The sequence below is a fragment of the Poecilia reticulata genome, linkage group LG5 (genome assembly GCF_000633615.1).
Source record: "Poecilia reticulata strain Guanapo linkage group LG5, Guppy_female_1.0+MT, whole genome shotgun sequence".
In the NCBI taxonomy this organism is placed as follows: domain Eukaryota; kingdom Metazoa; phylum Chordata; class Actinopteri; order Cyprinodontiformes; family Poeciliidae; genus Poecilia; species Poecilia reticulata.
Window position 1 is genome coordinate 1,566,330 of NC_024335.1, and position 15,296 is coordinate 1,581,625.

The following is a 15,296-nucleotide window of genomic DNA, read 5'->3' on the forward strand; positions in this document are numbered from 1 at the left end:
TCCTCCTAGCAATATTCTTGCTATTTGCAGTTTTATGGAAAAGCATCCATCCACATGAAATACAATCAGCTGCACGCCTCCTTTAATCTCAGTCTGACATTTTAACTGGACTATATTACTCCTGTCCCGTCTTCTCATCCACTTCAACTTGCTGCTGGTTCAGCTGCAAAGGATATTTCTATTAATTTACCTGAGAATTTCATCTGAAACCCAGTTTATGGGAAAAAAAAAATCGTTTCAACCAAAAAAAGGATTGTGTAAAAAGTGATGACGGTAAAAATGATGAACAGAAAGCAGCATTCAGTCCTTTTCTTTGTGCAGAATTATTTCTCGGCCCGTTGTCTGATCGTCTATGAAGCGAGAATAAAACTTTGCATACGTCTATTTGAATAAAACGTCGCTGAGACTTGATAACACTGAAGCCCGTCAACGTGGTGAAGATTTGCATTTTTCTGTCCCAACAGTTTTTCCCCTCAACAGTTGTCTGAGCCAGAGATTTGATCCGTTGATTGATTGACTGATTGGTAACCTTCCCCCCTCTAGATGTACAACATACGGTCAACAGGAAGTCAGAAACATGTAGCATGACCAGGCTGGCAGGTGACGACAAAGAGAAGGGCTGATTCGGAACTGATAAAACTTTATTTCACTTTAAATCGTCTTTTACAATTTATCCTGTTTATAACATGAAAGGTTAAACTAGAATTGGATTTTTTTTAAAAGACATACACAAATCTAGTTTTACGTCAAGAACCAGAGTGAAGGAAAGGTACTCAGGATTTTTTTTCTCCATTTTTTTAAAACCATTTTCGTGTTTTTTTTTTTTGTATATTTAAGCTAAACCTAAAGTTTCACAACCACGTGCGAGCTAAGCAAGAAAACCGTCACAGAAGCAGACTTTTGTGTTGTTTTTGGGTTGATTTTTGTTTTATTTTAAGCAGAATACTGGTCAGTAAAAACAAAATGATTTCAGATACCAGATATACAGACAGGCTCGGTGCCACATTCACTACTGCAAGGGATCCGTTTTGTCCTTAGAAAGCGAAGAATAACTGTCTTTTTGTTCAGCTAAAGAGGAAAAAAAAAGAGCAGTAGGGAGGATGAGATTTTTTTTTTGTCTTTTTCTACTTTTTAAATGTCAGTGCATGAAAATATTTGTCCCCAGGAAAAAGAAAAATACCTTCTACATCTACAGAGTGGAATGTCATGGTGCTTTAGACAAGGTTATTGTGACACTGAGTAGAAAAAGGGGGGAAAATGTTAAAGCTGCAGTGTGTTTATCTGCCAATACCAGGGTGTAAAGTCGAATATGAAATCTGATTTTTTGGGGGATTGAATTTTTAGTATTCGTTTCGGTGCAGTTGGACGCGTGCCTCAACTGATCTGCACATTTTTCTAAAACCATAATCCAAACTACAGGTTCTCATTTCCTCGATTGGCTGATCGGCTGTGATTTGGCTCCTAAAATGTACATAACCTGCCGAGGCTTCGACCTGCACCAAAACCCAACTTTACTTTTTCCAACTAGTTCCACCAGAGCTACGTCGGTTTCAATAGCAGGGGAGGAATTTAGATTTTGACGTTGGTCTGATTGAAACAGAAACGCCAGGTCCCAGGAAGCGGCGTCATTCCACAGACTGTACCGTTTTTAACTCGCGCTGCAGAAGGTTTGAGCGGCTACAGCTCAGGGCAGGCACTTTTTTTTTTGCAGCGTTCTGCCGCGAGCTGTAACACGAGACTTGACTAAACTTGTCTTGTAGAGGCAGGAATGGACAGAATGAGGGCAGAGAAGGAAGGCAGAAACAAATCTGGTTTAAAAAATAATAATTCACCGAAGCATCAAACAGCAGCTGACTGTAACGGCTTCAAGGTTTTATCTGCAGGCAGGTGGTAACGAACATCCAAAAACCATTCTGTTCTCCACAAAAAAAAAAAAAAAACAACAACAAAGATTTACAGTTAAGCTCTAAAAATGTTTTACAATTTTACAGTTTTCAAAAAACGGAACTGATCGATTGGTTACAGAATCAAAACACACCCGGAAAAGTAAACCAAAGGACAGGCGAGAGAAAGGAGGGGAAGCAAGCGGGTCGTGTTGCTGAAAAGGAAGATGGAATGTTTCCACTTTTGCTGAACAATTTACTATTTTTTTGTGTGAAATGGCGTCAAATCTTTAAAGGTCCCAGTTGGCAAAAAAAAAAAAGAAACCAGCAAGTGTTGATTACCCAAACCAAAAGGAAAAAACCATTTGTTTAACTTTTATCAGTGTCACAATACAGCCTTGTATGGAGGACCCTTCTGTATAAACCCCCAGCAGAATTCCCCTGCTGTTCAAACAACCACCCACCCCCTCCATTCCCAGGTCGGGAGGATTTAGAGGAAAAACTAAGCATCACAGCGTTTGTTGAAAATAAACGGACAGTTTAATAACCTTTGTTTTGTTTAAAGTGGAATAAAACCAGCCATTCTTTGCCAGTACACTATGAAAAGCCAAACAGAGAAGGAATGGACAACTATATAAATGCTTTAACTCACTAGGACAGGAGGGGAGGAGGGAGAGAACGTACTGAGATGTTAGGAGGGAGGGATGGAAGAGAAAGATTAAACAAGGAAGGTATAAACAGGAGAAGGCGGGCTCTGGAGGATGTTCTTTTAGTTGGTGGTTTGGGATAGAAACCCTCTCTGCGTGCTATAAGACTAAACCAGCCAGAGGTGTGAGCCTGCTGGCCTGTGTTGGAGTGCCATGATGGAGAGAGGGCGGGTGGGGGGACGGGGTCCTTAACCTCGCCTCGTTCGCTCAGTAATATTTGTGAAGGTCGGGTGCTATTCATGCTGTTGGTTATACAGAAGGGAAGTCAGGCGGCCGGGTTCGGAGAGGCGGGAACGAGGGAATGAACGGGTTGTTTATGTGTACGAAGAGAGGAGGAAGAGAAGGAAGAGGAGGAGATACAGGGAGAGGAGGAGGAGGAGGAGAAGTGTGGGGATGGGTTAACAGTGAAGTGCGCTCTAGTTGTCTGCGTCGCCGGTTTCACCCTCGTCTCCCTGGTTTTCTGATGTCCACAGCTGCAAACACACAAAACATCTGTAAGTCAAAAACTCTGAATTTACAGCGACTCAGTCACACAGGAGAGACGATGACAAAGAATAGAGTTTATACTAGGAAAAACAAACGACTGTAAATGTAAGTAAATGAGCCAAACAGCAGGTGATAAACCAGCTGAAGTAGGTTGGATAAAACGAGGATGATGAAGAAACGCGACACTGAGACAGATTAAAACTTCATATTCCACTTCTTCAGTTTTATTTACTAATAGGGAATTATTGCTTTGTAAAACAACGTTTCACTTTGTCTTGTTTTTGTAACCTTAAATAAAATAAAGCTAATCTGAATCCATTTATCCCAAAATGAGTCAAAACTGTTTATTAGCCTCCATTTCCTGACTGGAAGTAAAATTAATAACCAGAAGGGAGTCGAATTCAATCCGAGGCAGATTAGGGTGATGGTACAGAAACCTTCTGACCAAACATAAAAGTCGACAAAAACATGTCAAAATGAGCTCAGCAGTTATTTTAAAAAGTTTTATTACATTTTTGCCTGTAAAGATTTTTCCATTAATGATCGAGGAGAGAATAAATCATTCGACATGCAACCGTCAAAATGAAATATTTCCCTTCAGAAACCAAACGTCTGAGTTGAATCTTTGGGTCAAACAGAAACTCAGAACTTCTTTGGTCTCTAAACTCCAGGACTGAGTTTCCAGAAGGAAAAGGTTGAAACGTCGGATCAGATTGCAGATGTTTCTGTGCCAAGTAGACGATGAGAAACAGCTCAGACTATCCTTCCTTTAATTTAGCATTCATTAAACTATCTGCAGCGTAAAACCAGTGATCACAGAACAACAATCAGCCAGACTTTAAACTCAAACCAACATCTGGGCTGAGTTACTACAGGTGGAAGCGAAAGGAACGAAAATCCAAAAAGGTTCAACCAATCCCGTCTCACAGTTTGATGTTTCACAGCTGGGTGAATAACCTGAGAGCGTAAATCATTTGGTGACAGGCAGCCAATCAGAGCAGCTGCTGCTGAGAGCAGCTTCACCTGTGAAACTCGTTTGTTTCTCACAAGTTTAATGTGTCAAATCGACTGAAGCTCAAGATAGAAAGGGAGAATATTTCAGCTGTCCAGGAGTTATGGAGGATCCCAACAGATGTTTCAATAAAAATGTTTAACAAAAAGTGGATTAGTGAGAAAACAGCTGGTTGCATATACTTACAGTAAGGTTGTCCCTTAGTAGCTGCATGATCAGCGTGCTGTCTTTGTATGAATCCTCGTTCAAGGTGTCAAGCTCGGCGATCGCTTCGTCGAAAGCCTGCAGTGAAAAACATAATCCATCGTTACAGTTTCCCCGACTCTCCTGAAAGCCTCGCCGTCCGTTCCGGAGGTCGGGTGAACGGCTGAGGGGCAGACATGCGGCAGACATGTGGGTGTGTGTGCTGAAACTCGCCTGCTTGGCCAGAGAGCAGGCCTGCTCGGGCGAGTTGAGGATTTCATAGTAGAAGACGGAGAAGTTGAGGGCCAGGCCCAGCCGGATGGGGTGTGTTGGCTGCATGTCCTTCTTGCTGATGTCGAAGGCGTCCTGGTAGGCCTTCTGAGAGTTCTCCACCGTTTCTTTAACACACACACACACACAGCAGTCACACAGTGATCCTGCACAGCCGCCTCTGTCCTACGGCTCATATCAACAAGCTTTATGAGTGGAGGGAACACAATTCTCTTCCAGGGAAACCGCTGCTGCTGCTAATTTATCATTTTATTCTTTTGTCCATTCAGAGACTCAACCTGAAAAATGTCTTTACTTTCAGCCAATATCAAATAAAACTAAATATTTAGCATAGTGATTCTGATTCTGCCTGGCGACCGTTTGATAACTGAAGTGTTGGTCATTACGGGTGAGCACCGACATCGTTCATCACTTATTGTCACAATACTGATGTTTAAATAAACCTGTAACTATTGTGAGGAATGTTATTTTTACCATTTTCTCCACCGTTCACCAAAAGTTTCAATAAATACCAAAACATTGAAATGCAAATAAAATGAAATGCGGTTACTGTGTGCAGTTTCCACAAATGTTTTTCTACAGCTACACTGTTACCTAAAAACAAGTCAATATTTCTGATCGTTACTTTTACCATTATTGCAGTAGCACCTTAAAATATCATGATAAAAGTTAAAGTCCATATCGCCCACCCATACTAGTCAGTGCTACTTCAGTCAACCCATCGCCATGGCAATTAGGTGATTGAAACCCTTGGCAGGACGATGAAGCTGTCTCTTAGCAACAGCCTGCATGAGGCGGTCGCGCCTTCGACTGAAGCTTAAAGAAAAGGATATAAATAGACGACAAAGAAGCTGAGATCAAATGACATCCACTCTGGCCAATTATGTCATTTCCACATAATGGTTAGTAGAAACGCTTCACATGGATTCTGTGTAATTAACAGCGTCGTGAGCAAATGATTCCATGCAATGATAAGAAGGTGATGAACTGCTTTGGTTTTATTCCTCCAGTTCGTGTGGAAACTGCAGGAACTGAAGGTGTGAAATGTTCGTCTTTGAAGCAGTGAGGCTGAGCCGGGGTCCTCACCCTTCTTCGAGTCCCCAGAGGCCACCTCTGACAGGTATCTGAAGTAGTCCCCTTTCATTTTGAGGTAGAACACCTTGCTCTCTGCCTGAGATGCGTTGGCAATGAGGAATTTGTCGAGCAGGTTCTGGAACAAACAGGGACAAGTCAGAGGTCAGTGCATCAGAACAAACCTGGAACCCTATGACCGGGTCCAGACAGGTAGCACCCCGCCGCGCTGGCTGCTACTGCTGCCCTCATCTAACAGTTTAAAGGAGGGTTTTATCCAGATCATGTGATCAGCTGCAACTTCACCCCGGAGCATCTCTTCACTGAGCCCAGCTTTGTTCCAGTGATTACATTTAGGCCCATTTTAATCTGCTGACTCCACCAACCTGTCCTAAGAATGTGCAGATATCTGCTCAAGCAATCACCATCCAGCACTTTCCCTCTGATTTTTAACTTCAGTCATTATCCCACTTCTGTTAGCACTTACCGACATTTCTGCAATGCAAAAATATCTTCATCTCGGCTAAACGTTGCATATTTTTTGCTTGTGGAATCTTGCTTAGTAAAGTTTATAGTAAAAAAAGAAACCGTTTTAAGGCGTCTTCCCACCCGAGTCTGGTAGATTCAGTTTAATTTGGAACCATTTGTTAATTTTCAGCTGCTGTCAAACCCTTTGAAAAAACCAGTTCCCCTCCTCGCCTGAGGTGGCGCTGCACAGACAACCACTGAAGAAAACGACAAAACCTCTGAAGACGACGATGAGCATAACTTCTTTCTTCACGAAATGTAAGCAAGTATGGAGTATAAACAGACTTCAGTAGTTGGAGGATTTATCTTCAGCTAAAGACTACGTTATTTTTCTAGCTAGCGCTAGTTTACCCAGAATACCCTTTGCTATAGTCCACTTCCTGCTTTGATCTCCAGTCCACTTGGCGTTCACATATATATTCTAACTGCGCCAAAATTCACCTCAACCAAGCTGAGAGCTACAGAGTGTCCACCAATCCCTGAAGTCTTAAATTTTCATTAAAAATAAACGGAAGTTGATCTTAAACTTGTTAATGGAATCTTAAATCTTGCTCTGCTGTACTTATTTTCTTGGACTTTTCAGTCAGGCAGAAGTTTGAGTAAAATAGAAATCTTCAATGCGTTCTGTGACTCGAGATCGGTGAAGCTCCTGGAACTAGCTAACTAATAAACACTTGCTAGCTAGCTAGCTAGCGTTTTAGCATCATCATGGGTAAGTACAGATTTATTACAAGTTTGTTGAACAAAGTTTTCAGAAGAGGCTATTCTGTGAAAACAAACTTAAGCTAGCTAGGCACTGTGAAGGTTAAGGATGTATAGAGTCATGTGTAACAGATCAAGCCGGGTTCTTGATTGCATCGCCCAACCATCCCTTATATTTACAGTTTTTTTAGTTTTAATTTCATTCAAGATGGCATTAAAAGACGTTACAGTCTCAACTTTGACCTGCTGAAACATGCAGATACTGACCCGGGTTTTTGGGGCTTTTTTGGTCACTAGTTTGTGGAACAGAATTCACCAAGTCCCGTCAGGGCCAGAGGTCGATGTGGTAGAATGGAGAGCAGATTTGGTTGTTTGCAGTGAACCAATAAGAGAAACTCTGCAACTGAGGGGCTGGATTTAACGATTGTGCTGATGTCAGGAATTTTAAATCTTTTATTGCAGCAGTTAGACTCAAATATTAATTTTGCAATAAAATGATACAGAAAACAAAGCTATAAATTGGTGGGATAGCAATTTGAGGCCAACTCCCTGGACACTAAGCTCCATCTTCAGACGCTATATTTATCACAAAAACGATTATTTTCTTCGTCCTGGAGTAGCCGGTCCTCCTCTTCCTCCTCCTGCTGCTGCTTTAAGGACAGCAAGCTTCCACTCATCCTTTCCTCCCTTCATTCCTGCAGCCCCACATCATCACCGCTGAGGCTCCACCAAGCTTTGACCTTGAAGATATTATTAGCCATCTGCTCATGCGCTGAAATATTTCAGTCTCGTTTGACCTTGAGCAGATTCTGCTCTCCACTCGTCGGGGGCCAGAATGTGAAGAAGCGGCTGCTGGTGGAGCTGATCACACCTGTGGTGTTTAAAAACTGCAGGCAGCGTTTCTCTGAGGGTCAAGCTGAGGCCGAGTCCCACATTAAACCCTTCAGCTGTTTATGAGGCTCTTAAAGGTGAAGTAAAACAAATTAAACCAGTTTGAGGTGTAGCAGATTTTAAACTACATCTCATCTTTAGGTTTCAGGTTCTCCATCTTTTCTAGTTTCAACTAGAGATCCACTTTTTCCCTTTCGATACCGATACAGATGTCTGAGGTTTAGCATCATCTGATACAGAAACACACTCCTGAACTGACCTAAATACACCAACAGCTTCACAAACTTGGTCAAACATGTACAAACAACTTTAAATTGATTAGTTGAAGCAGTTAAGAGTAAAACGGCTAATGTCAAATACATAAGACTAAAATAAAAAGTTGGTCAAACATGTAAAAATAAACTAAACATTCTTTCAAATAGTTCAGAAAGTCCAATTAGGAATTCAAATATAATGAAAAATAAATAATAAACATGACGTCACCCAGACCATAAAGCATAGAATGAGACTGAATAGATCGGACACATCGTCACCAATACTGGATTTAGAATTTTTTTAAATATCGGAACCAATACAGATAATACAGAATCGGTGCATCTCTAGTTTCAACATTGGGCGTTTAACACTCAATCTGTTCAGATTTTTCTGTAATTTTGTTATAAAATTCCTAGCCTGTCTTATTTAAAAACGTTTAGAAACTACAGAAACCGAAGCAGAGATGTGAGAATCTCCACGCAGAGCGCCGCTGCCTCCCAGCACCGAGGGAGGATGAGTCGCTCTTCCGCCACCTCTGCCCTATTTAACAACTCCAGTCCCACGTCCCGTTCCCTGGACCCATTATCACCACCCACCCCCCGTTTTTTATTCTCTTCACACCCCTCGGCCGCCCCTCCCCGTTCCTGTTCATACCAGCACGTCGTGGCAGATTTCTTGGAGTTCACCCTCGATCTTCACGCGGTATTCTCGGGCCATCTGCTGTTTCTTCTCGTTCCCCTCCGTCTTCTGCTCGATGCTGGAGATGACGCGCCAGGAAGAGCGGCGGGCCCCCACCTATCGGCAGCAGCACACACACAACCGGCATTGAACATCATCAGAAACCAGAAAAAGAAACCGCTGCACCGGCGACTGAAATCTGCTGGAGTGAATGTCGGGAGTTATTTTGTAGAAAGTTACTTGAATATGAAATATAAAAACGCTGTTTTAGAGCTTCCACTGACGATTGTTTTCATTAATCAACAACAACAAAAAAAAAAGGCTAATTTATGTACTTTTTTTTATAAGAATATTTATAATTTCGCCCTGTAAATGTAGAAAACGTTACCTCCAGCACGTCAAAGTCATGAACTCATGGATTTTAAAATAAAAGTACAAAGAATAGGGATGCACTGATTGCAATTTTCTGGCCCATCACTGATCACCAATCCTTAAAAAGCCTTAGCTGCCAATTCTGATTTTGGCCAATACTGATTTTTCTTTTGTCAGAAATGTTGCTGAAAATAGCAAAAAGGTTGCAGATTTGGCCACAGTCGGGTGACCATCAGTCAAACCTCTCATGGCAGAGCAAAAGAAAACAGTTGCTGATTTTTAGGCCTTTGCCGAGGTGGATCAGATCGGCTTCACAAACAAGTATCGCCCAATCACCGATGTCCCAAAATGAAGGACATCAGGGTTTATTTAAAGGTTCACCCTTAATCAAAAATCTTACATTCTATGAGACTGAACCGAATAAAAATAGGGATACACAAAATATCGGTACCAACATCGGTATCGGCCGATATTTGTAATTTTTTAACACACCGGTATCTATCCGATAAATAAATCTGGGCTGATAACTGATATTTCCATCTTGTTGCAGTTTGTTAATGAGGGGAAGTGAAGGAAGTTGGTCATGTGACAGTGATGCAGCAAAGGATTGTGGGATGTTTAACTGAAGCAGAGAGAAAGTGGTGTAATCAAAGGGGTGTTTTTTTTTTTTTTTTAAAAAGGTGCGGAAATATATATAATAATATCAGTAAATATTGGTCGTCAGCCATAACAGTGATCTAAATATCGGCCCAAATCTTCATACAGGCGCATCCCGAAAAACGTACAAGGAAAAATTCAGTTTTTACATCATTTAACCAAAATGAGGTGATCAGAGGTGGAGGCTGGGATTCACAAAGCTGTTTTTCTGGAAGTCGCTGTTCAGAGTTTGACCTTTCATGGACTAGCACTGCCCATTTTCTCCATTTGGGGATTTGTCCTGGTTAAACTAATTTATGATTTTCACATTATTTACACAATTAGAAGAAATTGAAACAAATTAACTGAGAGGAATTTGGGCTTCAAGCAACTGAACAGCTTTAAAAAAGCATATTTTTCACATAAACGCTCCTGGGAAACAATCAGCAGTTTGGACAAAAACAGCCATAACTTTTATTAAGAAGCTCAGAAAATAAGTAAAGACGAACTAAAGACTGAACATAGTGATGTTGACCATCAGGTGACAAGTTGCAACAGCCCTAATGGCAACAAAAGAATGATTTATTACTCTTAGCTGATTAAAACATCTGGCATTTCTCCGTTTTTACAGTGTAATTACAGTGATTTAATATATTCCTAGTAGTACTGATGCAAGTAAAAAAAAAAAAAGATCTCTAACTCTAAACCGGAAAACTGCAGTGCAGCTGCTCCTGCATGTTCTGTGCAAGAAAGTTTGAGTGAGATAAAATCTTCTCCTCTTGTCAATAATCTCTACTTGTTAAAATATTTGTGTTTGTTAGAAGAGGACAGGTGAATAATGTGAAACTAGATTAATGAAAGGTCAGTTTACTGTCCCTGCTCACCTGGAAAACAAGCCCATTTCTTAAAATGTGTTTATTTTAGAGACTGGGGCATGAAACTGGTTGACCTTTAGGGGTCAGCGGCGCCAGAACACACTAAAGATGACATCAAGTCTCAAACTCTGAAGCAATGCTGAATGCTATTCAGATCGACTCAGATGTGTAAAGGTGAGAGAGTGACTTGAAAAATGGGCGTGGCTTCAGCACAATTATGTTGGCATTGATGTGCAGAAAGTCAGTGACTCATAAAAGACTTTCACTTGGAGTGAAAGTGAATCGGTTGCGTTTCTGCCACTGGTTCTTCGAACAATGACAGAACTGACTTTTTTTTAAACCAAAAACGTAAAAATCAAAGCACATTTGACGCTCGTCCAACTAAATGTGTAATTACAGTGAACTATGAGGTCTACTGTGGGATGTAAACCAGATTAGGAGCCAATTGTAGAGCCATAATTGCCATACCACGTTCTTATAGGCAACGGAGAGCAGGTTGCGCTCCTCGTTGCTCAGCTCCTGGCCCTGCTCCGTCACAGCCTTCATGGCAGCCGCCATGTCGTCGTAGCGCTCGGCCTGCTCTGCCAGCTTGGCTTTCTGCACCAGGTCGTTCTTATCCATCTTTTAGGCTGAAAGACAAAAAAAAATAAACTCAAAATTAGGAGTTTGGAGTACAGAAGAGCAAAAAACAACTCATTGAATAAGACAAATGGACAAAGGGGTGTGGAAACCTCAGCAGGGCATGAATGAGGAGGTGGATCACCGGGCTCCAGATCGACAACCATTATTAAAACTCAAACATTTTTCAAAAACCTTAATAGATCTAAAAGCTCAATCCAAAACAATGTGTCATTATTTTATCCTTGAAGACTTTCAGCTCTTCAGACCAATCAGCAGGACTCACTGGGACGTCACACCTCCGTCAGGAATCTAAACATTTATTCATGACAGCAGAGGAAACACAGGTTATACTATTAGCTCTAATCAACTTTCTTCCAAATGGAAATTCAAAACTGCTGAGATTAAATGTTCTTGGGGCTCAAGTGACCTCTGACCTCCACGTGGAAGCAAGATGTTCTCTACAGTAAAATGAAAAACTGGCATTTTTGTTGCAGGCAATAGGTTTAATGTAATTAAGTAGTGTTTTAATATATCACCTTTTATTTGTTTTAGCTGAAAAACAAACCTGACATGCTTTACGTAGCAGTTATGCTTCCAGCCTGCAGACAAGCAGCTGCTAATGTCCTCAGAAACACCTTTGTTGGAGTTCCTGTTACAACCGCTGGCACACTGTAAACAATGACTCAAAGATTCTGCCGTCAAGGCACAAAACATTTAAACAAAGCAACAAAGTTGATTTCCTGCATTTAATAAAGCCACAAAGTATAAGCATTTGAGTAAATTGTGCATTTTACCCAAATATAAGTCTTTTTAAGGAGCTCGGTGGTCAAACGATTCCTTTTACCATCAGGTCGGCATTTGCTCAACTAGTTAGACGAGGGATTATGTCATTTTGTTTCCACAGCTTTGACTCTGCATATCTTCAGGCAAGTGCTGATGTTCTGCTGCAGCTGGCTAAGCATCTGGGTCTAGATAAAACACAAGGTTTTCTCTGCAAAGGGAAGGTGTAGCACCTTCAAAATGGGTTTTATTTCCTTAAGACACTGGACTTCTGTGCAGCAAGGCACCCTAATGTTAATAATTACAGGATCAAAATGGATGTTTGGTTAATTTATGCACATGTAGGGATTCATCACACCACCAGGTGGCACTTAAATCAGGAATTAATCTTTTAAATCTAAAAGTAATTAAAACATAGCTTCAGATTGGCTTTCTGAGTCAAATTGATATTTGGCAACGAGAGTAATTAGTCAAAAAATACTGTAAAAACGTTTGAGTTGTCATTTAGCGCAAAATAAACGTTCCTCCTCCTGAAAACCGCCAAATCCAAAACCAAACAAAGTGATTTGTGCTTTTAGCAGCTGCTAATTAAAATAAAGACGTTAGTGGGACAACAGCAGCTCAGCCATTTGTAATATGATGCTGAACAAACACCACAATGTATAAAAAAGTTCAGTGGTGTAAGACGCCCCACCTGCATGTCTTCATCACCAGTCATGTTATCCAGACTGCGTTTCTTCAGAAGGCCCGTCTTTAGCAACACAGCCTCAATAAAACGGTGATTAAAGGCATTTATACAACGTATAGGTATGCGCTGGATCCAGTTTTTCACGTTAGGTTAGATTACAGATGGTTCACTGCTGCATTTCCCTAAACTTTCACCACATCCTGTTTTATTTATAGCCAAGTGGTGCTGCTTTAATCATGAGGGCAATTTGATGATGTGAATAATAAAAAAAAAAGCTTTGGATTTTTTTCATTTAGTTACAATAGTTAGGGTTCACCCTCAAATAAAAGTAGAGTTAAATGATATATATATATATTTTATATAAAATCAAGTTTGACATGTGTTAAACAGTTTAAATTGACTTAAAGAGCTTTATTTAATTTTTTTCCTATCAAAACTGATGGTTAAAATCTGTTGGTAACTCTGGTTAATCTCACAAGTGAAAAGATAAAATTAATCTGGACAACGTCTTCACTCAGTTATTGTGCGACCAATTATACATGCTTCCTACAGGGTAATTAAACTCACAGGTATGATCAGAGACCTGATTCGTTTTCCAAAATACAAAGTACCAAAAACACCAGGCAGTGGTAAAACTAGAAATTAAAACCTTGTTCTGCTCATCAGCAGATGAAATGTAGTGGAGAGAGTTGTGCTTTTTTTCTGCTGGCTACATGCAGCATAAATAAAAATACTCACAGGGATGTGTTATTTTTGGCGTTTCAAAATGAGCATGTACACCTATTACTAAAAATATATTGCGTGTACTTTCACTTCCTCAAATCTAACACCAACCAAGACACACTTTCATACATTGAGGAATCAATTGTTTTATGTTTTATTTGATATTTATTAAGTACGTTTTTACTTGAAATGTTAGTGGTTCAAGAAAAAATAGAGCAGAATTAAGAAAGGAAAAGATGCATTAAATCCCTTCTCAAACACAATAAACATGTCCCATGACTTAAAGGATATTTATACAATTCAAAGTTTTTATTTTAACTGGATTAAAATATAACAAAAAAGGCACAAATGAAATATATACGTTCACGCATCTTCTTCCTGGTGATAGCTTAAACACAAACGTGTAACGCTATTATTCTGATTACCTCCATATATGTAATGCCGCTTGTCCCGGTTCAGTTTTTAAATAGATGACATTAATGACACACGGATCGAATAAAATTGATCGAACCGAGCTCCGATCATCCAGCACGCCAGTATCTCACTCTACACGTGCAGGGCTGTTATCCAACCACCTGGTTGTTAACAGGCTTACTCACTCACGCCGAAAAAAAAGAAAAAGAAAAAAAACCCAAAAGGCTCCATCTTCAAACCGCGAACAGGACCGAACACAACATATAAACGCATCGATTCACTAAAAGCTTGAAAAACGGCTACCGAGTCGGGAGCGTTCGGTTCCTCCGACTGGCTCGGCGTGCTAACAGCTACGCCCTCCTTGTCGCATTCCCCTGCGGAATTTTAAGATGGAGAGATAGATTAGCGCCTATTAGCTTAGCTGCTAGCAAGCAAGCGGGACCTGACCGAGCGCCGACACCCAACCGAAGGCCCGATTCACCAATCTGGGGGGGGGCAAATGTAGCATTTCTTTCAAGCTAATCAACCCGATTTGGAATTCCTAGGCAGCGATTTTCACTTTTCAGTAAAAAAAATAAACGTCGTGTATGAGGCGAAAACTCCCGGGAAATATGGAGGGTGTGTTAGCTCGTTTCACTGCGCCATGACGGAGCTCAGCCATTCACAACCGCGCTACGTCTCTTATAATACCGATTTACAGTGATTGAGGACAAAATGTGCATTTATATCGTCTTTTTAAAGACGGAGCTTCTTACAGGCAGTGCGCCGTGATGCGTACTTAGCACAGGATGCTAAAATTGTTCGGGCTGCTCTCTCGCGACGGCTCGGCCGCTGCTAAGCTGTCAAAATGGCCAGACTCGAGAGAAGCTTCTCCCTCCCCACACGGTCTGCGGCTCGCATCGAGCCGAGCCCGTGCTTTCGAAGGCAAATCATCAGCAGCATTCCGACTGCGCCGTTAGTACCTGCAACCGTGCCGCAAACGTTTTGTAGGTTATTTCACATTATCTGGTTAAATTCTCTGGCCTAAATTCTCGCACCCAGCCCCAAACCACAATAGGCACCTTCCGCCGCAGAGGCAGCCCGCGGGACCAGGAGTCCGACTGCCGTTCCCCTGTGAAAACTTAGCTTAGCCTTCATATTACATATTGCTCGATTAATATATTAGTAAACTCACATTTTGAGCGTATTAGAGATCCTGATTTTATTCTCTTAACGATGGGAGTATCTCAAGCCGTCCTCCGCTTGCTGCTCGGGATATTCAGGGCAGTACCACTTCCGCCTGCTCTGACACTTCCGCTTCCTCTAAACCCCACCCCTCCCCCCGCCAGTATCTATGGCAACGGCGCCAGGGGGTTTCCTAACCATCTTGCGAGGGGCTTTGACGTCAGGAGGTCCATGGCAACCGTTACAGGATGACGTCCGCCAGTCTCCGTGGCAACTGTTTCCATGAGACCGTTGCTGTCGTATCTAAGTTCAGCATCATGTCAGCCAATGCGGCCT

General features: G+C 41.4%; 1 protein-coding gene across 1 annotated transcript; it reads right to left on the reverse strand.

Annotated features, from left to right (window-relative positions):
• Positions 1–620: 620 nt before the first annotated feature.
• Positions 621–15,094, reverse strand: ywhaba (tyrosine 3-monooxygenase/tryptophan 5-monooxygenase activation protein, beta polypeptide a). The gene is made up of 7 exons (XM_008408284.2): positions 14,971–15,094; positions 11,039–11,199; positions 8,664–8,804; positions 5,649–5,772; positions 4,506–4,669; positions 4,275–4,370; positions 621–3,063 (listed from the first exon to the last, which is right to left on the reverse strand). The coding sequence occupies exons 2-7, from the start codon at positions 11,189–11,191 to the stop codon at positions 3,007–3,009; spliced, it is 735 nt and encodes a 244-aa protein (XP_008406506.1). The 5' UTR covers positions 11,192–11,199; positions 14,971–15,094; the 3' UTR covers positions 621–3,006.
• Between the last annotated feature and the right edge of the window lie 202 nt (positions 15,095–15,296).